This window comes from Venturia canescens, chromosome 1, assembly GCF_019457755.1.
Source record: "Venturia canescens isolate UGA chromosome 1, ASM1945775v1, whole genome shotgun sequence".
Taxonomy (NCBI): Eukaryota; Metazoa; Arthropoda; class Insecta; order Hymenoptera; family Ichneumonidae; genus Venturia; species Venturia canescens.
Window position 1 is genome coordinate 4,190,583 of NC_057421.1, and position 23,057 is coordinate 4,213,639.

Sequence of the window (23,057 nt, forward strand, 5' to 3'; positions counted from 1 at the left end):
CTCTGACATTTATGAAAGAGAAAAAAAACTCTCATTCAAATAGAACAGCCGAACCGACTGTATTTTTAATGCACTTGAATAATAAATAATTAGTCTACGATTGAACGATAATACAAAACCCGTCGTAAAAAACTAGAGTCGAATGCGAAACTGCCTCGTAAATAAAAATGTGGCTGCTCTCAACACGATTCGTTGAATTCTCCGAACGAGAAACGAGCATAAATTCTCGTTGACCAAAGTATGACTCGACAAAGAAGTCTCAAGGGAATGTGTTGACATAAAAAATAGTGAGTCGCTTCGCGATGAAAAATTGGCAAAGCTGCTACACACACACACACACATTAAAAAGAGAAGAAAAACAACTGGAATATCTGGAAAAGGATGTGAGAATTAAGAGCGTGACGAGGCAATGTGCCTCGCAGACTTTCTGATGTTTTCTTCGTACGTTGAAACTTTGAAACCCGCACGTGCACATGCAAGGACACGCGCACACAACTTACCAACTCCGATGAACCGCGTTCGGAAGGAATTGCGTGAAGGAAAGAATAAAAATAAAAATTGTAGTGTAACACGAGAAAGAGAACGGAAGTACAGGGCAAGAGCTCTTATTCCTCAACCATATCGAGTCAAGTTGGAGATATAAGATTGTGATGTGCTCGCGTACACGGGATACGTGTGTGTGTGTGTGTGTGTGTGTGTGTGTGTGTGTATGTTGTGAAACGCGAGGAACGTTAAGCACACACTATACGGTGTCCGATAACGTAGCGCCGTTGCCACATCCTCCTCGTCGACTGTTCAGCAAGGATGGATGTAACAGACGCTTTTCTCCAGTCGACTCGCTCATTCGTGCATATTTATGGTATGCATATGATACACGAAACAACGGTAGTCACGCACACATTTCTGTCAGAATTCATTGGCCCGGTGATGCGTCACAGCGGAGCGTACCTGCGCGAATATAAATAGAGACAAAAGCTAATACCCAGAGAGGAGGAAAAAATATTCAATTTCTTTAAGGAGTTATATTTTTCGTGTAACTTTCTCATCGATGCGCGCTGATCGATTGTTCACGTAACCTTGGACTCGCAGAGTGTTTTCGTCTCAAATCCCAATATTGTTTTTGTCCTTCTTCGGCAGACCGTTACCGAGATATTGGAAACATTGAGAGTAGTGCGGGAACACAAGAGCGGAAGAAAACGAAATTCATCCGCAGTAAATTCCTGAAATTATTAGCGCGCTATCGAGGTATTTACACCGAATTCGCGGAATTTCGAGCTTTGTAAAGTAAAAGTCGTCAATCTTTCGACCAGATTTGTTCGCTCCGAAAAAATCTGCGCTGATAAATTGACTCTCGAGATAACCCAATCTCCAAATGACTCGCTTCAATAGAAATGCTTTTGTAAATAATTCATTCGCGCACGTACTTATTTATCGGTGCGTTTGTGATGAAAATACGTTTCGAGGGAACGGCGTTCGAAATGTGGCATTCGCGCTGCTTTGTTTGGTAAACTTGACGATTCGAAAGTGCGCTTCACCGCGAATCCCATATACACGGTACGGACGGCTTTGATATTCCGTGCTCAGCCGTCATCTTCATATTTTCGTTGAATTGAAACTTGCTAATTTCGTTATCGCATTAGAAGTTGCTTGCCGTTAGCGTCGGCTGAAACTTTGCGTACTCAGAAATTGAACCCGATCCGAGTATCGAGAATCTACTGGCTTTGAACAACTCACCGGAAGCTAAGATTGACAGGGTAAGAAATTTGGAAGCTCCACTTCGATGAAGTTGCTCCGGGAATCTGATATTCCAATTTCGTACGGCCTCGGGAGTTTTCACTTATTACGCTCCATTGAATTTTCATTTCAGCTCGATCCCTCCGTTTATGAAAATATTCTCATTTTATGCATTTCAAGGTAAACATATTTTTCGAAAATTTCAAAAGACGAAACTTACTTTAAAATATTAATTTCATTATTTTAGAAATGTAATCGCTAGAGAACCAACATTTTTATACAATTTTATTATTTAAAAAATATTTGAAGAGTTCGTTTTGACTAGCGTGGTGCAACAGCTGCCGCTGCTGTTGATGTCGCGCTGTCAGTTTTTTGTTTATAAATTTTATAAGTTATCAAAGTGAGTTTACTGCCCAAAGTAGTATTGCAGTGGAGAAAAATGAAAAAACAAACGATAAAAAAAGTTGACCGGGATAAAAATGGTCGTTTTGTAAAAACTGACAAGAAACAAACGAACGACAAAATATGACCAAAAGGTCGAACTGACGTTACGTGTGAACATTGAACACAGCGTTGCCAAACGTTACCAATCCATTTGTCGTGTAATCTGAATGATTTCTCATTAGATATTTTTTCATATTTCAGTCAATTTTCAACGGCAAGGTTCAAGGACTAAAATACGTATGTATTCTTGAAAATCCACGAAATACAACGATCGATTTTTATTTTTGCGGAATCTTGGATATAACTAATGAAAAAAATTCAACAACTTTTCATGCGTGCACGACTTCCGTGCGCCGGAGTAATAATATTCAGTAATTAATTTGTTGGTAAACTACATGGTGACTGCGTCCAAATTTTGCAAGTCTATCCAGTAAATATTCACTTTTGTCTACAAAAAATATCATCGCGTGACCTTGGACAGCGAATATTCACCCATCTATCTTAAATCGATAATAAAAACGAAAATTGCAATTTCATTCGAGCTGTTTCCACCTAGTTTTTTGTCCCATGCTCTCTAAATTCGTAGACAAAAAAAAAGAAAAAAAAACAATAAAACCGAGTATTTTCCGTAATTTGGATCAGCCTCCCGGGTAATCTAAAATTGCGTGAATTTACAGTTTATTTTTCAACTTGGATCGTGTCATTAGTTTAATTCGTTTGTTTGCGAGTGACCCACTTGAATTAACGTACTTTATTATCACGATAGGAGTTTGTATGAAAGTTGTTGTCTCGTTGTAAGTCATGGTTGACAGTGCATCGGTGTCGGCGAAGTATACGTTCACGCAGCGAGCTCGATGTTTATGGCCTCCCTTTTGTGGCGTAACAAAAGCAGCGAATAACCGAGGTATAACAACATTAATTTGTTATGTGGGTTAGGAATGCAAGTAAGGAACAGTGGCTGCAACGTAATGGACGTCAATACGAAGGATGAGGAGAAATTAAACGCTCGGGATCGTTCTCGAATGGGACAAAGTGCGTTCTCGTTATGAAACCTTTGAGCGAATTAGATTCCACGTGCAAATGGCCACAGTTTGGCGGGCCTGAAACACACACGTTGCTCGACGCGGAGATGTTCCGTTGGCTAAATTGAGTGCGCGCTTTGTACGCTTCGATTTGAATAGAGAATTCGAAAGCTTCGTGTTATCCGAGCTCGTGTGGAAAATCAGTTATCGGCTGGCTGCTGTTCTCAACGCCTTTCCGCCGAGTGTGTTGTCAGTATTTCTTTTTTTCCCCCGCCCCTTCTGTACGGCTTCCGTACTCGATCGGTTCGACACTACGAGAGATCAGGGACGAATAACACACGCTCTTCGCGACTTGGCCTTCGACGAAACATTTCCCGAATGTTTAGGGCTTCCCGATGTTGCTAATCGCTCCCCGATAAACGATATTTTTTTACGCGCAATTGTGGTAAACAGGGAAAAAGAAGGAGGTCGCTGGCGAATGATTTTTTCCGGGGGAATTATTCTGGGAGGTAATGGAAAATGATTTATTGATGAATCGTTCGATCGAAGTGAAATTCAAGACATTTGGAACTTGGACAGGAACAAAGGTTCATCGTATTGCTTCACGAAAAGTAAAAGCGACAAATTTGCTGATAACTCGAACGCGCGTTACCGCGTGGACGTAGAGTCGCGTTTGTCGACGCGCAAATGCGTGTCGACCTCGAGGAGGTCGCGCGAGTGCGATGAACGTACACGAGGCGACTATTTCGAGCTGGAAAAAAGCTGTGGACACCAGAAATGAGGGATTGTGGACGCGCGGGAAAAGCCCTATTTATAGGAGCCACGTTGCTTGAGGAGGGAAATAAAAAATGAAAATCGAGCCCAACGTCGCTGGAGCTTCGAGCTTGAAGGGTGGAACGCGTTAATCAACGAAGGTTATTCACCGTTCAAAGAGTATCGAAACTTATTTTTAACTTAATGAAGCTCGGAAAATATTTTCGTTCGTTAATTAGAACGGCGCGTGATCTATTTTTGTCCGATGAATGCGTAAAAGTCGCAAAAATAAATGAAGCCAAGTCTACTGGCGTCAAGAGCGGTTTTTAAATCCTTCTTGAAAATCCCTTCCGCCCGAGGTCCTCGCTGTGGACAAAAATCGCGCCAAAACTTTGCAAATCGGGTTATCGAACGGTCGGTGAACATTCACGAAGTACATCGGATGTTGCGGCAGCTCCATGTATCGGCCAGAGGAACGAAGGAGCAGCGGTAAATTTCGTTACGCGCATGCTACGCGAAACACTCGCTATATATCAGCCGACCTTCAACGACCTATGGAAGCCGACCCTGAATTTTGCTCCTCTTTCTTTCCCGTCCGCGCCGCCTCGCATACCCATTGCACACGAGATAAATACTCGTGTAAGATAGAACACATTGTACCAACCGTTCCAAGGAAAACATCGAATGTGTTTAAATTCAGGAAGTAAACGCTGAATTTCAGAGAAAGGAATGCCAATTATTTTGGTCGATTGGAAATTCACCACTTGAAAAATAAAATCTGACCAGAATCGAGCCAGCTTCGTGGCGTTACGAGCATCGAAATTTCCGGACGAGACGACAAAAATATCGCGAGAAACTGTTTTAAAAAACGTTCCCATAGTAACAACCGAAGACCAGTGAAAAAATGAAGCAGAAAAGACTTACTGAATGAAGCATTTTCTGAAATGAATATGATCGGACGACTCGTGACGTTTCCGAACAAAGTGCATGCGGAAGTTATAAATCCTAACGAACCGAGCTCGCACAACCGACGAGTTTATTTCAGCCGCAAACGAGACGAAGCTGAAAGAATTGGATGAATGATGGTTATTTTAAATAGGCAGTCTCGTGTGTAACTGTCTCGTGACATTTGGAAAATATCGCAAACGAACGAGTATCGTACTTTATGTCAGGAGTCGCTGAGCTGTTTTTATTAGAGGAAGCGCGACGTGGGAGATTTGCCCTTTGTATCTGTGGACTGTTTTCGCCTCGACTGACGTTTCTCCTCTTATTTTTTACCATTTTACATCGCGTTCGTAATGGTTGTAGAAACGTTACTCGCTGTCGGAGAATTTCGTTGGTTACTTGCTCGTGAAGTTACCAAACCGCCCACGAGAGGAAGCCCGAAGGCGTGGAAGAATGCGAGATAAGCTCGCTTGCATATCCCCTCTCGAGATACGTTTCTCGCAAGTCGTTTCACAACGAACGCCCATTCCCTCGCAAACCGCCGAGTTATTGTTGTCGTTTGAGCACCGAAGCGTATTGATGGGCGTTAAACGTATTAATTAAACGAATTTCGCATCGATTTCTATTGACCTCGTTTGCAGGGGTCGTCGAAGAATTTTAACAACTCTGACGGCGAAACATTGCGTCGAATGTCGGCTGGAAACGTCACGAATAATTCGTTGAAATTCTAGAAGAATAATCGCGCTTATTCGAAAGCACATTCGGAGGTTTTTTGCTCAAAACTGTGCAGTTGGGCTTCCGATTATTTAGTACAGACGTCGTCGTCTATTGAACATTCAAATCGACCCTTTTCTCGATCCCTTTTCTCAAGTGGATCCTCCTCGTGATCTACAGACAGGAGTGATCTACAAAGAAAAAAGTTCTTTTCGCCTGAGACGGAAAAAGGAAGAAAGTCAAATTGTACCAGGAAGCTGGAAACCGATAGGAGCAAGGGGCACGAGTGAAGCACGAAAAAGAAGAAAAAGTGTTTACGGAGCGAGAGACTGCGGAGAAAGGAGTAGAGGATGAACAAAGATGTACATTGAAGAGGGTTGAGCGAGTAAAAGGAAATGGGAGGGTAGAAATAGAACGAGGAAGGAGAAAGAGCGACGAGCAAAGAGAGTAGGAGGAAGAGGAGAGAGAAAATGGCAGATAGAAGCAGAGAGAGGGAGATGAGGCGAGTCTCTCGAGGTATCTGTGAGCAGCAACGGCCTTTATTTATTCCGATGCAATGTTGCCGGTTCACTCTCGGTGACCCGGGCTCGGCTCCCGAGTTCGATCAATATTCGCCGAGTTGACAACGCTGCGCTCTGCCCAGCTGATCCACCGAGACACTTTTTCTCTCCCGGCTTCCCTCCCTCCGTCCCTCTCTCTCTCGCACTCTCTTTCACTCTTTCTCTGGTAAACGATTCTCGGCGGCGCCCGGCGCGTTTTGTGGGCTCGAGCGAAATAGCCGTCTCGATGTGACCAGCAGAAATATTGTAGGCCGTACCACACGACGCCTCCCGCGCTGTTCAACGGGGGCAATGAGATCTTTCTCAAGAGCTTTTTTCATGACTCGAGAACAATTTTCATCCGCGGGCATGTTTATCAATTATTTGCTCGTTCTCGACTTTCGCTCGAATACTTAGAAAAAATGAGAAAATTGTTCGCGAGCATGTGGCAATATTTGGCTGTACTGCCAATTTTTTTTAAAATTACTTTTCATCTCAAGATTCTTTGGATTTACGTGGGACGTCACCCATTTTAGATTTTCAGTCTATTTTCTCTGGAACCATTTTATTTCGGGGTTTGTTGCCAATCACTTAAATCTTCGTACTTCAACCGATGCAGACTAGGAGCCGAGAGGTTTGAGCTAAAACTTGCAGGGACTCCTCGGACTAAGCTGCTGTTTTGTTTTTGCGAAAACGAGCCGATGATTTTAATCTTTAATCGTCGTTATCGCTACGCGAGGTATTAATGAATTTGGCACGATCGAAATGATCTTTCGTTCATCTCGCGACCTTTCCTCGGAGAATTTTCGATACGTAGAACGAACCTGCCGCTTCAAACACGATTCTCAAGACGTTTAAGCCGGCAGATTTCGTCCAGACGGAATTCATTGTCTCGGAGACGGCGACCATTGTTTGTAATTCGCGTGAGAACGAAATGTCTCGACTCTCCGAACGCGATTTTCGTCGCGGCCTCTCGCCGAGCGCTCCCATTCAAAGGGCAAATTTGCTGGCACCTTCTACACTTTGTAATAATAAATGCCGGTGGCACTGCTCCTACGATTGTACCTCGTTATCTCCTCCGCACCAAGTACAGCCACCTGTCAATCGATAACGTTTATAAAAAGCTTGTCTGTAACAGTCGTCAACTATTCTCGGCTAAAGGTCAATCATCAAAACCGCGTCACGAGCGATGTTACGCTTCGACAGTTACGCTGATCGAAGAGTCATTTATTTATTGAGGTATTTTTTGCGGAAGGTACTGGTAAATGAAATTCGAGGAGAAAAAAACGATCGGAAGTCATTGTTGCTATGATTTTTCGTAGCCAGAGCTCAGTCATTGTCGATTAACCAGCGAATGAATAAAATTTATTTTGAAAATGAATGTGCGAGTTCTTCATTTTCGAGAAAGCACTTTAAAGGGGAAATAAAGAAAGTAATAAGTTTTCGACCCTCGCCCAAGTCGAGTTTCGTTCTCCCTGACCATGACCAACCGTCAGCGGAAATACGATTCCCGGCAACCTCGAGACGTGACCCGGAGAATAGCCCAAGGCGAAAGGGAAAGAAGCGAAGGGGGCGAGAGTGAAGAGAGAAAATGAAATTGGCTGGACTCTCGTACTTCGTTGTGAATTCACCTTTCCTACGATATTGCCCTTTCGCGGCACAAGGACACGTGTTTTCACCGAGTCCCGCAGTAATTTCTTTTCACCGTGCGTGCGTAGCGGGACACTCCTGTGCGTTCAACATCGTCAATTTTATATAAAGGACGCGACGAGTGGAAAGCGGGCTCGATCGCTTTTTTATTATCCCTTCGAGTTATATTTTCTTGATGAATTAAAATTCTCGGACTTTTCTGTCGTGCGCGAGAAATATATTTCGAGTTGTATTGAAGTAACGAGCGACTCACGTAACGCCAATTTTCACGATCCACTTTTCATGATGAAAATCTAACGCGATCTCGTGTACGGTGCGAATAAAAGGAAGAAAAATAATACGAAAGACGTTCGAGAACGCGACACGAGCGGAAAAAAGGGAAGATGAAAGGAAACTTTTGCTCTCTTTTCAAAGGGCGAGAGTGCGGCGAGCGCATACATTTCACTTCCGGTCACGGAAACGTCCCTTTCATCATCAAACTCTGATAACATCGCCTCTTTCGCAGTTTTTTCATTACATATTTTCACATTTCAACGCCGCAGAAAATAACTTCACCGTTACCATTCGCCTCGAAAGGGGAAAATGTTTGGATCGAACCTTTCTGCTTAAACAGTTGCAAAAACAAAATATTTGGATTTTACATTTTTTCAGTATTCATGGAGCGTACGCGAGTGACATTTTTTTTCAATTAAGCTCAATAATCGCTTCCTTTTCCGTCTCTGATCAATAATAGGAGCAGCGCTCGAGTTTCGTAGGAAACGATGCTTGACAAAGGTGTATTTGCGTCGAGCACTAAATTGGCATTTTTTAAATGATTTTGCGTGTGCGAAAATGAGAATCGTCGATGAATTTATCGTCCATCGGTTGCGTTTTATCGCGGCGTTTTTTTTATAGCGGCCTCGTGCGACTCCGAACGTTATCGGCAAGTGGAAGAGGCTTTTTTCAAAACAATAAAACCAGCTCAATATCTTGATCCACTCGAAATTGATGCTTCGCTCGTAACGAATAATATTTGTATCGCGTGAAGACCAGCTTCGCCGCATACATCGACAGTACGCAAACACTCGTTTGCCTCACAAATGAAATAAATATCAAGGCGCGACGATTCTACCGCGGGAACACTCGTGTCGTTATTCGTGGCTAAACGCAACGTGAATACGTACTTCAAATTTCCATCCAAGTAGCGCCATATTTTTAGAAAAATTGCTGTCGCAAATTTTATTTCTACGCTACGTTCGCACTTTTTATATCCAAGACGTACAACTATCCAGTACTTGGAAAACGAATTGATGACAAAGAATTCAATGAAAACGAATTTTTTAAATCGAGAAAAAAGAATCCAAAAACACGTCTCGACTGAGAGTGAAAATTAAATATAAATTAAAGAAATTGGACCAGATCGATTCCAGAGCCGTGAAACAGCCGTTGAAATCGTCGACTGAGCAGAATCGATAAGAGCAAAAAATAATTTTTTTATCATAGTATACGGTAAAGAAGTGAGTTTTTTCGAAACGGGACGTTAGATCTTTCGATCGAGTGATCTTTATCAGGCCCAGTACTTTTTTTTCGTGACGGTAATCTGTCGATAAAGTGGCACTGTAATAAGGAGTCAGTTTCAGCGCAGGTTTATAGAAAACTTCTTGAAATGGATTTTCGTGTTGATTTTTCGAGATGGCGAAGCCACACAAAAATTTAACGACAAAAGCGCGCTTCGTTGCTTCTCGGATAATCGATAAGCCTTTGCTATTGATATTTCATTATCCAGTGTCTTGAAATATTGCTCACGTAGGTAATTACACCGGGAGGAGTAACCGACAGACATCGCGGAGCTCCCTTAAGCCCCGAGTTATCTTGAGCTCTCCGCAAGGAATGCGTCTGCGAGGTTCTCGGGTATTTATAGGCAGGGAGGGACACGAAAGGCTCAAAATCATGTACGTACACGGGAGGATCGTCCCACGTCCCGACTGACCGAGTTCGTAATCGATAGCCAATAACGTGGGTTGTCCTTCTCCGCGTACAAAAACGATGCTTCGTGTCGGGAATGCGGGTTCGATGTAAAAAGGACGTTCGATGCACACGAAACGAGTCCCATTCGTGAAGTGAAAAAAATGGCGAGTAACGGGAGTCATTTCGTTACGAAATTTCTAATTCTCGCATTCGAAGAATTTGAGTTTCGGGCGCACAATACGATTGCATCGAAATAAAGTGACGTTTTTTTTTCTTTTTCTAGAAATCACGTTCGCTCGACTATTTTTCAGCGTAGCCATGTGTCCGGAGAAAGTGAAAGTGCTTAATCGCTTTTTTTTTTTTATCGAGATACAACTTTTTCGATGATGCAGCTTCGCCGAATAAAAAATTCTTCGCGAAGGCTCGAAGTTGCACGTGAAGATGAATCCGGCGAGAGACTTGGCGAGACAACCCGATCGCCGGCCTCGACCCGGCCAAGGTAACAGCTGCTCGTCCGGTGAGCTTCGTCATTTCGACCGGAACAAAGCCTCGTACGACTAAGAGGTTTTGTAGTGTACTCAAAAAAAACTCAAGGAGCTGTGTGAAAACGGCCGCGAACATATCTCGCAGCACCAATAAAATCTGTAAGATTCTTCGAGAGCCAAGAAATAAATTGACATTGTACCTCGCAAGATTTTCACAAAGTAACTCGATCATTTTCGCCTCTCCGTTCGTAGCAGGTGCCAACTGCAGTCGATTTTATTTTCGACTCGACAAAATGTTGATTTTCGTACGAATTTTTCAGCCGCTCCCTTCCCCCCCCCCCCCCCCTTTGGCTCCTTCGCAATTTCATGATCGAAGGAATTTTATTTCTCGAAATTGGGATTCTGAGCTCGCCAAAATCTCGCCCACGAACGCTTTGATGAAACTTCAATTATCGGCAAACTTCAATGGCTTTTAAAAACAAATAACATTTATTCACCACGAGCGTGAAAAACGTGACCGTGCGCTATTTTATCAGAAGGTAAACTCTCCTCTCGATCGAATGATAAATTGACGTAAAAAATCTAGAAGCGTACGGTATTAAAAGAAATAATCGTTATCCCCCTGATCTCGAGAAGTAAGAGAATTTGCCGGCGCTCCCAAGGATCTCTTGCACATTCGATAGGAGCCTCGACCCGTCGAACGAGCAGCCGGGGCTCCCCTTCGTATTCGAGTACATATCTCCGTCCTGAAGTAGGTATTACGTGTAGAGATTTATGGATCTTTCCGTTTGCCTACGTACAAAGTTAGCATACAGTGCTGTAAAGAGAAAGACGAGAGAGGTTCGCCAGTCGAAAAAATCCGGTATCGTTGACTCGAATAATGATCTCAAAAGGATAAAAGTAAAGTTCTTAATAATTTTCACTTTTCGTTTATATTTGGCAGAACAATAAGTAGAAAATCGCAGGTTTCCAAGCTCAAGTTTATTGAATGCAAGGAAAATTATTATTGTTCTCTCTCGTTTCATTTCTCTCGAATAATTACAGTTAATATGAAATTTTGTTTCCCGCCGAATTTTCGAATCGTAGTTTTTCAACCTGCGCGATACTTCGTGAAATGAAAAATTGACGAATTACCAACGTTTTTTTCCTTCTTTTCGTTGGACTACGACGTTGCAAACTTCAGCGTCGTTTCTTTCATTAATTTCGTCGACCACAAAATCTGTCTTCTCTTTATTTATGACTTTTGGTCGAACGAGCGGAAATAAAAGTTCAATGGCGTTACGTGGATGTGAATTTGAGTATCGTCCGATTGTGACACGAAGACGTTCCATTGGCAAAATCAGACAAGCGTTAGGAAAATAGTAAATGTTGCAGGATTGTTGATACAAATGAAATGGAACAATGAGAAGAGAAGATTTGTGGGTAGGATTGTTCGCGAGGCTTAGTTAGGTTCAGAGTCAGACGGGGATTCCTTCCGCCAGGAGGCTGGTTCGGAGCGTGGGTTTTCGAGCACTTAGCGATTTCGCGTTCGTTTTTTTTCGCCGGGTATTTCACTCTATAGCGCTCTCGAAGTCTCCCCGCGGTTTCGTTGGCTCGGTGAGGAAACGAGCGAGCGGAGAGAGCTTTGCCATGCCGAGTTGCGTGCGGGCGAGAGCGCGCGCGCGCGCGCGGTCGCCCGCGGGACCGCGGCGTTGCCGGGCCGCGCCTGAGCAGCCCGTCTCTGGCTACAGCGACGTTGCCGTTCGGCAGTGTGCTCGGAGGGGTGAGAGAAAGAAAGAGTGAGAGAGACGCGAGCCACGAGGAGGCCGGGTTCCCTTCGACATTAGCCAGTCAGTTTTTGTGTCTGCTGCGTGGCAGATACGCGTTAGTAAATTCGCGCTACCTCACGAGCACGCTTCGATTCTCGTATCGCTTGTTTCTCTCTCTCTTTGGGAGAGAGAGAGAGAGTGAGGGGGAGGGAGGGAGGGAGAGAAAGCTTGGGCTCCCTGCGATATCGGTACGTTTGTGTCATGTGAGAAAACGAGCGCATTCAACACGATTAATAATTTGCACAGAGTAGGAATTTGAAATCTGTTGCTTCGAAACTTCTGGCCAATCCTCGGAGCCGGAAGCGACCATTTGTTTGCACTTTCGAAGCAGATACAAGTGTCTTTAACGTCTGGAATCAGTGAAACGGCAGAAGGGGGATCGTGGGGGGGAAGAAATTGAAGAGAAAATAATATTCAGTCGATCCGTCGGCTCGTACGAGCCACATTTTATCCTCGTGATTCTAAACCCTCGGGGAATAAAGGATTAAAAATCCACTATGCGTTCCCCGAAAGCTGAAGTCGACACCGACGAATATCCTCGAAAACGAAGTGAATATCTGGCCAACGGCTAACGAGTAGTCTCGTCCGTTGCATCCGCTCGGCGGTCTACGTTTTTATTTTGTCCGACGAAAAAAGGCTCCGAGATAGATATTTGTTTTTCAATTTTTCCTAGATATTTCAATTCGAAGGAATAAAGCTGCGGAAATCGCATAAACGAGTGTGTGGTAGTTAGAAAATTCGCTGTGTTCGAAATATCAGTAACTTTCGATGTTCCGCCTGAGAAGGGGGGAAGAAAGTTGGATCGATGAGCGAGTCGAGATAAGACACGAAAAAAGACGGTAAATAATAATAGAAGGAAAGAGAAGAGTTCGGGAGAGAGGCGCCGAGTGGTCGTAAGGGCCATTGGGAGATGGGTGATTGGTCGTGCATGAATATCGAACGATATCGTGTTTCATGTATAATCAGGGATGATGCTACGAAGATTGGACGGAACGTCGCGATGCTCCGTAACGACCGCTGCTGTTTTGCATCTGGCGATTTTAATCGGATGCTTCTGCATCGAGTTGAACGAAGCAGCGGCATCGTCGGCGAGTCCGTCAAAAGAAAACAGTTATCATCAGCGTTATCAGGAACAACTTCACGAGGAAGCGGCGGTCGAGGAGGAGGAGGAGGAGGAGAGCAACGAAGATCCTATAAAAGATTGTCCAAAGGGGTGTCGCTGCAACGGTCAAAGTTTTTATTGCGAGGAAAGAAGTTTCCTCGGTCTCGGTATACCAGCACAGGCGAGGGACGTTGTACTGAGGGATGTGCGAGCTGGGACATTGCCAATAGCGAGTCTCGAGTCGTCGAAACGTTTGAGAAGTCTCGCATGGATATCGAGCGGCATAGAGCGGGTGGAATCTGGAGCATTTCGGTCAACGGGCTTTCTCGAAACGTTGAATTTAGGTGACAATCGTCTAGTCCAATTGCCCAATGACGCCTTGAGCCCGTTACGTCGTTTGAGACGTTTGAATTTAACGAATAATCTTTTAGTTAGTTTGCCAAGTTCCTTGTTCATCGGTCTCGATTCGCTCGAGGAATTATCGGTCGCTGGCAATCGTTTGAGCGTATTGCCCTATCAAGCATTCTCATCTGTTAAATCGCTCAATCGTCTCGACCTGTCGAGAAATTATTTGGTTTCTCTGCCGGATCACTCGTTCAAGCCGAATCGTGAATTGCTCTCGCTTCGACTCTCGAACAATCGACTGACCAAGTTACCCGGTCGTTTGTTCGCCGGTTTACTCAAACTCCAGCGGCTCGAGCTCGCGGACAACGCGATTGACAGTCTGCCACGTGGCTTGTTCGGCGAATTGGCCAAACTCGATTACCTCGATCTCGCTGGTAATCCAATAGTTAATTTGACCAGCGGAGTGTTCAACGGTCTCTCCAATCTCGGACGGCTCGATCTTGGACGGACGAAAATCGCGACGTTGAATCGGGACCTGTGGAGACCGATCGTCGGCACCCTGAGGGTTCTCAATCTCGAAAACACGAGAATCGAGACACTCGGTAACGACGCGCTTTGGGGTTTATTCCACTTGGAGACTCTCGTCATAAGGGAAACTCCGTTGCGAGGGATCGGCGCCCGGACGCTCGACGAAACTCCTCACCTCAATAATCTCGATCTTCGCAACAACGATCTTGCCTTTCTACCGGGAAACTTGGCTCATCTGACCCAACTGACGCAATTACAATTGCAGGGCAATCCGTGGGCGTGCGATTGTCGAATGTTTTGGTTCGTCAAATGGGCCGAGAGCCATGCTCACCGAACAGCCTTTGACAGTGGCTTGAAATGTGCTCACGAGACCGCGACCGTCGACACTCTCCAGGCCCTCAGATACTTAAACTGTACAGCACCCTCTCTGACCTACATCTCGGGTGAATCCAAGTTACATCCGTTACTGGGAGATGTTTTACTCGAGTGCGAATTCAACGGTAATCCAGCCCCGTCGTTGACGTGGGTCACACCGTCTCTCCAGATATTCCATTGGAACCCGGACCCATCCTTTCCCGACATATTTCACGATCATCCGGAAGTCCACGCGAGCCACGCGAAATCACCGGCCGGCTCCGCGAGCCCCCCGGAGCAGCATAATCGTGGCTCACAGCAGTTCAACAGAATTCGTTTATTACAAGAAAACGGCTCGTTGCTCATCACCGGCTTGAGGAGAGAGGACGTTGGACGTTACAAGTGTTTCGCGATAAACCCGATCGACAACGCGACGACCGATATCTACCTCAGAATGGACCCGATCACTTATCAACGCATCAAACTGTACAGCCTCGCGGTCGGAGCTGCAAGCGCAACGGGATTTCTTCTCCTCACGCTTTTCGTACAATTTCTTCGTTACCTGATCGGCAAGTGAGTATGTTACAACGTTTGTGTACGTGGTTGAGTGTACGCAAAGAAAAGCAAAAAGAGCTGCTCGCGTAACGAGACCGAAATAACCCTCGGTGGCACATTTTTTTTTTTTTCAGTCATCGATGTCGCATGCATTCTTCCCTCCTTCCGTTTCATCCCCTTCGTGTCCCCAGCATCGAGACATTTTGCGACTTTCGTGTCTCCTCATCTTAATCGTCCCCTCTCTTAATTGTTTCAATCGTACGTGTCAGATTTTTCATTTGCAACGAACAACCATCATTTTTTGCTCACGTAAATTTCTTTACTCTCTATTCCGTTGAATGCTGCTCTTCGCTCCGCTCGATATCAACGATCGAAATAAAGCCTCGTGGGCTCGATTTCTGCCTCAATACCGTGTAACCAAAGACAAAGAGCTGACGATGGAAAATGCCGGGATTAGGAATCTTCCCAAGAAAGAAAGAATACCAAAGCCACGCTCTCACTCGTTCCCATAGCACAGACATCTCCATCATCAACCTCGTCATTAACAAACAAAACTAAAAACATTATCGTAGGTGCGGCTGTGGCAGATGGTGTTTATGCTGCAGACGGGTCGGGGTTACGCCACGTGCCAAGCAGATCTATCAGATGTTGGACAACATCGAAAGCTACAAGAGCCAACAGCTCGAACGTCTTCGAGAAAATTATACACAGCAGGTACACAGGATCAAGGACAACTGCGCTGAACAAGTCGAATGGATACGGGACAGCTACGAGGGACAAATGAGGCACATCAGAGACATACGAGATTACGGAACTAATCATCTGACTTCTCTCAGAGATCAATACTACGATCAGGTAATTTTGCACGTTCAATTTTTTAGCGTCGAAACGTTGCTCGTATCGTATTTGTGTCTCGATTCTCTCGAAATCCTCTCTGCGTGTCTGAAAAATCAGCCGAATTTTCAAACACGTATTTTAACGTTCCCGAGATAGCTGCCGAGCAGGTGTTTTAAGACAGTGATGAAACGAGTGTGGTGCTCAGGCTCCTTTTGAGAGGAACGATCTTTAAGAAAAAAATTGTCGAAAATAGTCGACTCGTGAAGATATTTGCTTGTTTGTTTTCATCTGACGAGAAATTCAACGACCGAGTAAAACGATGGGATGAGCACTCGAGTTAATTTGACAGATTGTCCGAATGATGTATTTTGATGAATCGGCAAATTTCAGGGTAATATTCGATGCTTTGTTTACGACAGGTGAAAAGAGTACGAGACTATTCGACGTCGCAGTTGAATTGGGTACGTGAGAATTACGTCTTCCAGCGAAACAAGATACGTAAATTCAGCGCTCATCAGGTTCTACGTTTGCGCGAGAGCTACAAGTATCAACAACAGACTCTGAACAAAGTATTGGAGAATTTGCCAAATTTGTATTTCGACAATTGCCGAAGTGGTTCCTGCGGCAAGAGCGATTCGGCGGTATTCGATCCGAAGGATTTGAGCTCCGCCGGTTTGGACACGTACTTCAAGGCGACCTTCAGCGGGCTCAACGGGTGTACCAACAGCATGGAGGACTTGAACAGCGAGTATTACACGCCCACGGATTTCTCCGGCACGAGTCCTCACGCTGTTGGATTCATCGATGGTATTCACATCAATTACATCGAGGATGGTCCCCCGCCTCCGCTCGATCCTCCGCTGGGACCGGACTGTGCAGTGCTTCGAAGAATTCGAGAGTCTCGGAGTAGCTCGACGATCGGGAAGAGCTTCGAGTCGATAGGACCCGTTTATCGGGGAGTAAGCGCAGAAATCGTCGCGGGGGAGGGTCCGTCGAGGACTCCGGAAGTTCTCGGTCTTTTGGGACCGAGCACCAGCTTGCCGGATCTCCCTCACGAAACCCGGCTCTAATTGGCCTAATGTTGACAGAGGCTTTTCTTTCGATGCTTCTCGTCGACGGTGTCCGCTGGGACTGAGGAATATTCCGAGTGAACGTACTACCGGTCCTTCATTCTCGACTTTGTATACGAATAACGTGACTGGTGAATGGTGAAGTAGAAAAGATTGAGAAGAAAGAGAAGATAATAAATTGATGAACCGAGTGTTTGTTCACGGTAAACGCGCGACGATCCTCGACTTTCGAAAAAGCTGAGAACGTGTGTTTTGTTTGTCGGGCACCCTCGTCGTTCACGAGGCCCGAGGCCCGAGTTTGTACCTGATTCGGGGCTTATTTAACGCGTGTGCTGGATCCAGGATTATCGCGGCAACGAGTCCGTATCATGATGAGGTAAAGAGAGCAGAATAATGAAAATAACAAATAGGAATAGGAGAGAAAATAATGTGTGGAGCGAACCGACAGTGGGCTGGACTGAATAAAACACAGACTTTTTTAGGAGATGAATTTTAAACGAAGAACGATTGAGATTCGGTGTGCGTGTGCCTGAGTGTGCGGATGTGTGAGTGAGTACGCGCGTGTCGCCTGTCGCAGCTCGCGTCTTCCAACAACTCGAATAATCACGTGAGAATTATTTCTCCTTTTGATGTTTTTTTTTTCTTTCTTTTTGTTCATCGCAAACTCTTCGCTGAATGCAACGAGATTGTGTGCTGGAATTTTAGCCCGGAGACTGATCGGAGCTTGAACTATGTTGACCGGGAAAATAGTAGATATATTCCAAGTTTCGATGATGAAACTAATGGACGTTTGTATCGGAACGTAAGGGACCGTAAAATCACGTTTCAAAGGGGCTAGAGTTTGTCATGCCTAGGCGTCAATTGAAACAAGGTCAAAGATTCCTAATTAATTACACACGTAAATAAGAGACTGTGTGGGAGCACTGAAATGTATCGATCGTACATCCGGACTCCCGAGGTACGAGGAGCCTCGCCTTCTCCATTCTCATAAAACATCTTTCTCTGTATAATTCCATTGATGTTCATCTTATTTTTCATACACGTTTCTACGAATCGCGGTCACTCTCGACTCGAAGCTTATCTTCCACTGAAAATACGCTCCAAACTTTGATTTTCGGTGCTCGAGTGTTCCTCGTATCTCTGTTAGACCATAAGCTGTTTCAAGCCACGGGGAAAAACGTTATAAAATTGAAATTTTGATGAATCGACTAGGGGACAATGAGCGGAAGGATACAAGAGAATCGAACCTGTTGTTGCATGGCGTATGTTTTGGAGCGTGTTCGTCGGTTGACTCGTCATTAAAAAGACTACAAACATAACGACGTAAATCCTTTCATTGACACTCTCAACCTCGCCTTGCTAATTTCAGTAGATTTTTTAAAATCGAGGTCGAGAGAGTATGCGAAAAGACGAAAGACGAGAGAGAATGGAAAAGATTATTCAGAGATGAGGTTAATATAATTTTAGAGTAAACGAAGCAGACTCATACGCTTACGCGGTGACGCGACTTAAAGCAAGTTTTAAGGTAGTGAGAAAAATTCTGTGATCTCTTGGGCGCGTCGCATCGTGATTTAAATTGGAACGACTAGTCTCGCGTGAAACGGCGAGTATCGAAACACAGAATTGGAGAAACGAGTCTTGTACAGAAAATAATTTTTGAATGTTTATTGTTTTTTTTTTCTGTTAAATGAGGTGCAACTCGATAAACTCGGAATGGAAAACGAAAATGGTCTCATTGTTGAAAAAACAAAGTTCAGTCTACTGAGCCTGGTTTTAACGCGCAATTTGATTGTAGGATTTTATAGTTTCGTGATTGAGGTAAAAGCGGGGGGATAAATAAAAAAGTAAATGCTCAAACGCTCGAAACCTCTCGAGTTTGGGTGGATTCGATGCGACTAGCTCAGCAACGGATGACTGTACAGAAAATGGTGCAATTTAGTGATCGATCGGGCGCGTGCCTTGTACGGAGTCGAACGTACGCAATAAATGGAAAGGGATCGCGTCAAAAAATTCTTCTAAATTGTTTTTAACTTTCTTCTATTTTCCATGAAGAACAAAAACAAACAAAATGTTGACAGCGACTCATCGTTGAATGACGCTTTACGAGAGGAGAAAAATCTTAACTGCTAAATATGAGAACATCCAATCAGTACTTTTCAGAAACGTAGCAACGATTTTACGTTTTCTCTTTTTTTTTGTCCAAGCTCAACTGTGTTAAAGTTTTAATTGATCTAATTCTTCTATCTGTACATACAAATTTTTCAATTAAACTAGTTCTCTTCGAATTCACGTCGTTGAAATACAATTGAAGAATCCTGACTTTTTTATCATTTCAAATTGTGTAGGTTTCTTAAGGAGATTTCGAAAGAAAAATTTTACTGATTCGTTTCATGCAGTTTCAAAATAATTCAAACGATACGAGAACACGCAAGTGCGTTGGATTTCAACGATGTCAGCAAAAATATGACACTCGTTGACAGGAGTTCGCTTCGAATTGAACAGACTGCAAAAATAACTCGATCCTTGGCTCTGTAAAATGAAATTTTGGGAAACAACCCATACGAAATTGTTCTTTTTATTCTCAATGCAGAAGAACTCTGTATCGTCACTTGTTGCGATTACGGTCTATTCCTGATAAAATATTATACACGTACGTATATACGTAACCACAGGCTGACCCAGCTCGGATGCTCGATACCGCAACTCCCAAAGGCTACACCGAATTTCGTATCGAAACGTTAGAAACATTGTTTTCCTCGACGAACCCCCCCCCTCGTTGGAGACAGTGCCATCATACATAGGGCCGATTTTCTAAAGCGTCAAATTTTCCTGGGAAAAGTCCTCGACAGTTTTTTTGCCATCTTTCGCAGTTCAGTCTCTTAAGCAGTCGAAAATCGACCTCAGTATTTTCCAAATCTTGAGGAAACCTTTCGAACTACTGTGAGGACTGAAATACGAAAAATAAAAAATATAGTCCACAGGGACTGATTCATAGGAAAATGTGTACTCTACGAGATTGGTCCTATGTATTTTTGCTCCATTTTTCATTCAGCTTTGGCAGCGTAAACGATAAAAGACCGGAGGCAGTCCGATGGAAAAATTCAACTATAGAGTCCAAGTCGACCGGAAATTCGGTTTAGAAGTAGAGTTTATTGGGAACTCTACCTGGGGGAAGCTGGTTGTGTGTATGTATACGTATATATATATATATATATATATACAAAAACGTATTTATTTTGATAACCGATGAAAACGAATGGAATGAAAGTAGTTCGTGTATCCAGAGTAACATGAACTAACAATATTATTGAGCAGTTTTCTCAATGGATTTTTAAATTGCGCGTGTGTTCAACGTGATGCACGACTTTGTGTTCTTCGAATTCGAGTTTAATACAAGAGTGCAGAATTAATAAATTCGCCATGAGTACAAGCAGCTGGTGACTTTCGAAAGAATAAAAAGAAACTCTCGGACGTGTGTTTAGTCGAGGGAATCCTCCGGATATTAATAGAAGGCTGAGAGTACCGTGGCCATGGGGGTATACGTAAGTCGGCTCTAAACAACACTGTGTATTCGCAAAAATTGCATTTACACTTTGTAAGAAATGTGAAGGATGAAATATTGATGTGCGTATGACCGATCGTCGCTGCACACGCAGCTTTCCAAAGGAAATGCTTTTGCAGCATCTCGTTGCTCGCGACTAGAGCTTCCGTACTAAAAATAATGTTAAGAGTGGGAAAATAAGATTCGCACGAGACCGGACGAAGCTGAATGCTCGTGGGATTTATTATTTGAGAAATTCTCAACGTAAGACTAATCAAAATCTATGTTGCAACAGGCTCGAATGAACTTCGCTTCCGGAATGCCAAAGTCGTGCATCTGACTGTGCGAAAATTTAGTTTATTTTTTATCCCCTCTATATTTTCGTAAAAGTAAGAGACCAAAAGATTTGAAAGGAAATGTGAACAAAATCATTCGTCCAAATATCAATGAACGATGCACGAATGAATTCTTCCGAGCGTTATGTAAAACGAATAAATTGAGTTTTCAAAAGTCTGTGATTTCTTTATAATTATCATTCCCCCTTTTTCTTATCTCGTCGACTGTTTTCATTCATTAGGAAGAATCGAGAGGCAAACTGCAGGGGAATCGTCAAAATCTTGAAGGATTTTTCGACTCCGATACAGATTCGAAGCCTAATCTCGCTCTAAGAGGGATGTCGGTCTACGAAATTTTACAACCTCTCCTAATCGTTGTCTTATCGCTTGTACTATCGCGACGTTGGTAGCACTTGCTTCACCCAATAATTCCATAAGCTTTTAAATCCGATATTCTTTTTTTGCTCCTTTTTCATACTTTTATCATAAATTTGAACCACTCAAAACCGACAAAATCCTTCAACGCTTTTTTTCTGAGCCTCCTCATTTTATACTATGAAAATTGTAATGAACAGAAAAGTAACTTTCCCATTAGTATTTTCTCTGCAATATTATTGATGTACGTTCAACTAACGTTGATGAAAAAAAAATTTCTGTCCTTTTCGAACGAAGTAACAAAATTCGACGACCCATTTTGGTGTAGCATTTGTGTATAACCAACCAAGTAAAACTGCTCATATTTTTTAAAACATTTCACTAATGTCATAGGAATCATTTGAACTCGAAGGACTCGAGATTGGTTGTTAAAATGGTAGTTTAAAAAATAAATAACTGCAAAAAAAGGCTCAAAGGGTTGGGAGGTGTTTTTGTGTTACGCGAAACTGAACTCGAATGTCTGAACATCTGAAATAGTAGTAACGTAGAAGTAACGTGAATGAAGCTTCCTAACCTTCCAGTTAAGGTGTTGCACAGAAGCGACCGTGAGTAGACGACTTTCCGGTCAATGTATGAAGATTTGAGTACAACTGGTGGATTATCGATTTCTTTTTTTTCACATTCAGTAGGAATACAGAGAACTACCTAGCGTTGAATTCGATAAATGACTGCATTTACAAAATTCACTTGAATTTCAATTCCTATCGATGTATTGTGGAAACTAGATGGTCCAAGTCGTTTTTTTGTAAATAAAAGTATTTCACGTTAGCTATGACTGAAAATAATGGAAAAACAAAAAGAGCGTTACCAGTTTGAAACTCGTGATCGGAAATACGAATTTTTCAATTTCACTTCATAGAAAAATAAGTCAAATTGCGTTAATGCATTCCACAAGGGATACTCCGAATCAAAAGAGGTGATCGACATTGAGGAAGTGCAGTGAAATTCAAGTGTTTTTTTTAACTCTCAATTGCTCGCAGGACAAAAAAACGGAAGTTATCCGCTTCACTGCGATCGAGCTGGTAGGGGGGATTTCTTTGAAGCAACTTTTCTCTGGAACGGTCACACTTGTCTTGACCAATTTTTGCTTGTGTTTTCTATGTGTGACGGAGAGTTTTCTTAGACGTGGTCTGTCAAAATCTGTGGTGAACTCGCTTGGAAAACTAATATTTATGTTCAACTTTTTTTGCCATATCGAATTGATGACCACATAAGGCAGTGCTCGATTGTCGACAACTTCACACGGTTGTACGCTGCTACTTTCACTTCGAACTGTTGTTTTCAAGGTAGGATTCCAACTCGACAGCGGTGGCCAAGTGGATTACTTGTCAACTCTACATTACATATACAGATTAGATATACGCGAACTCCCGACCACAAGCTCCTCAACTTAAGAAAACAGTAGTAAACTTTAAAAAGTCTGAAATAAAATGGATGTCGGGATTTTCGTAGGGAGATGATTTTAATAAAATCATTGAGTAAGAAGTAAAGACATCTCCCGACGAAAATCCCGACATCCATTTTATTTCGGATTTTTTAAAGTTTACTACTATTTTTTGTCATGCAGGAGAACCTGAAATTTTTATATAAAGTTTCAGTGCAATTGTTTTTTAAAAAATTTTTTTTTTTTTAATGAAATTAATGAATTGAGTTTTCTTTTTCAAAATGTCGTAAAGTTCGCTACTTTCGCCATTATTACAGAACAGTATTGAATACGTAGAAATATAAATTCGCACAAATGTTTGCAGAATTCAATGAAAACAACTACATGCAATACGTTGGAGGACACAGAAAGGCGTTTGAAAAAAAAAATAGAGAAAATGCTCTTCAACTAAAATAAATACGAACAACTGACCGTTTTCTTATTTTCCAAACAATGAAAGTGTCGAGTCCCGAAGTAATTGGTACAGCTTA

General features: G+C 43.1%; 2 protein-coding genes and 1 long non-coding RNA gene across 4 annotated transcripts in view; 2 read left to right on the plus strand and 1 right to left on the minus strand.

Annotated features, from left to right (window-relative positions):
* Nucleotides 1-23,057, minus strand: part of Ndf (Nucleosome-destabilizing factor) — a 35,577-nt gene that overhangs the window by 6,014 nt on the left and 6,506 nt on the right. The window lies entirely within an intron of this gene.
* On the plus strand, nt 761-2,867 carry LOC122413039 (uncharacterized). The gene is made up of 2 exons (XR_006261478.1): nt 761-1,754; nt 2,380-2,867. It is a non-coding gene; the product is annotated as an uncharacterized lncRNA (long non-coding RNA).
* On the plus strand, nt 12,094-20,886 carry LOC122412984 (uncharacterized). Of its 2 annotated transcripts, none has more exons than XM_043423035.1 (3): nt 12,094-14,943; nt 15,531-15,780; nt 16,182-20,886. In XM_043423035.1, the coding sequence occupies exons 1-3, from the start codon at nt 13,010-13,012 to the stop codon at nt 16,830-16,832; spliced, it is 2,835 nt and encodes a 944-aa protein (XP_043278970.1). In that variant the 5' UTR covers nt 12,094-13,009; the 3' UTR covers nt 16,833-20,886. The 2 variants fall into 2 exon arrangements, with proteins under 2 accessions (XP_043278970.1, XP_043278960.1); XM_043423025.1 differs by having other exon boundaries at nt 12,095-14,943; nt 15,498-15,780.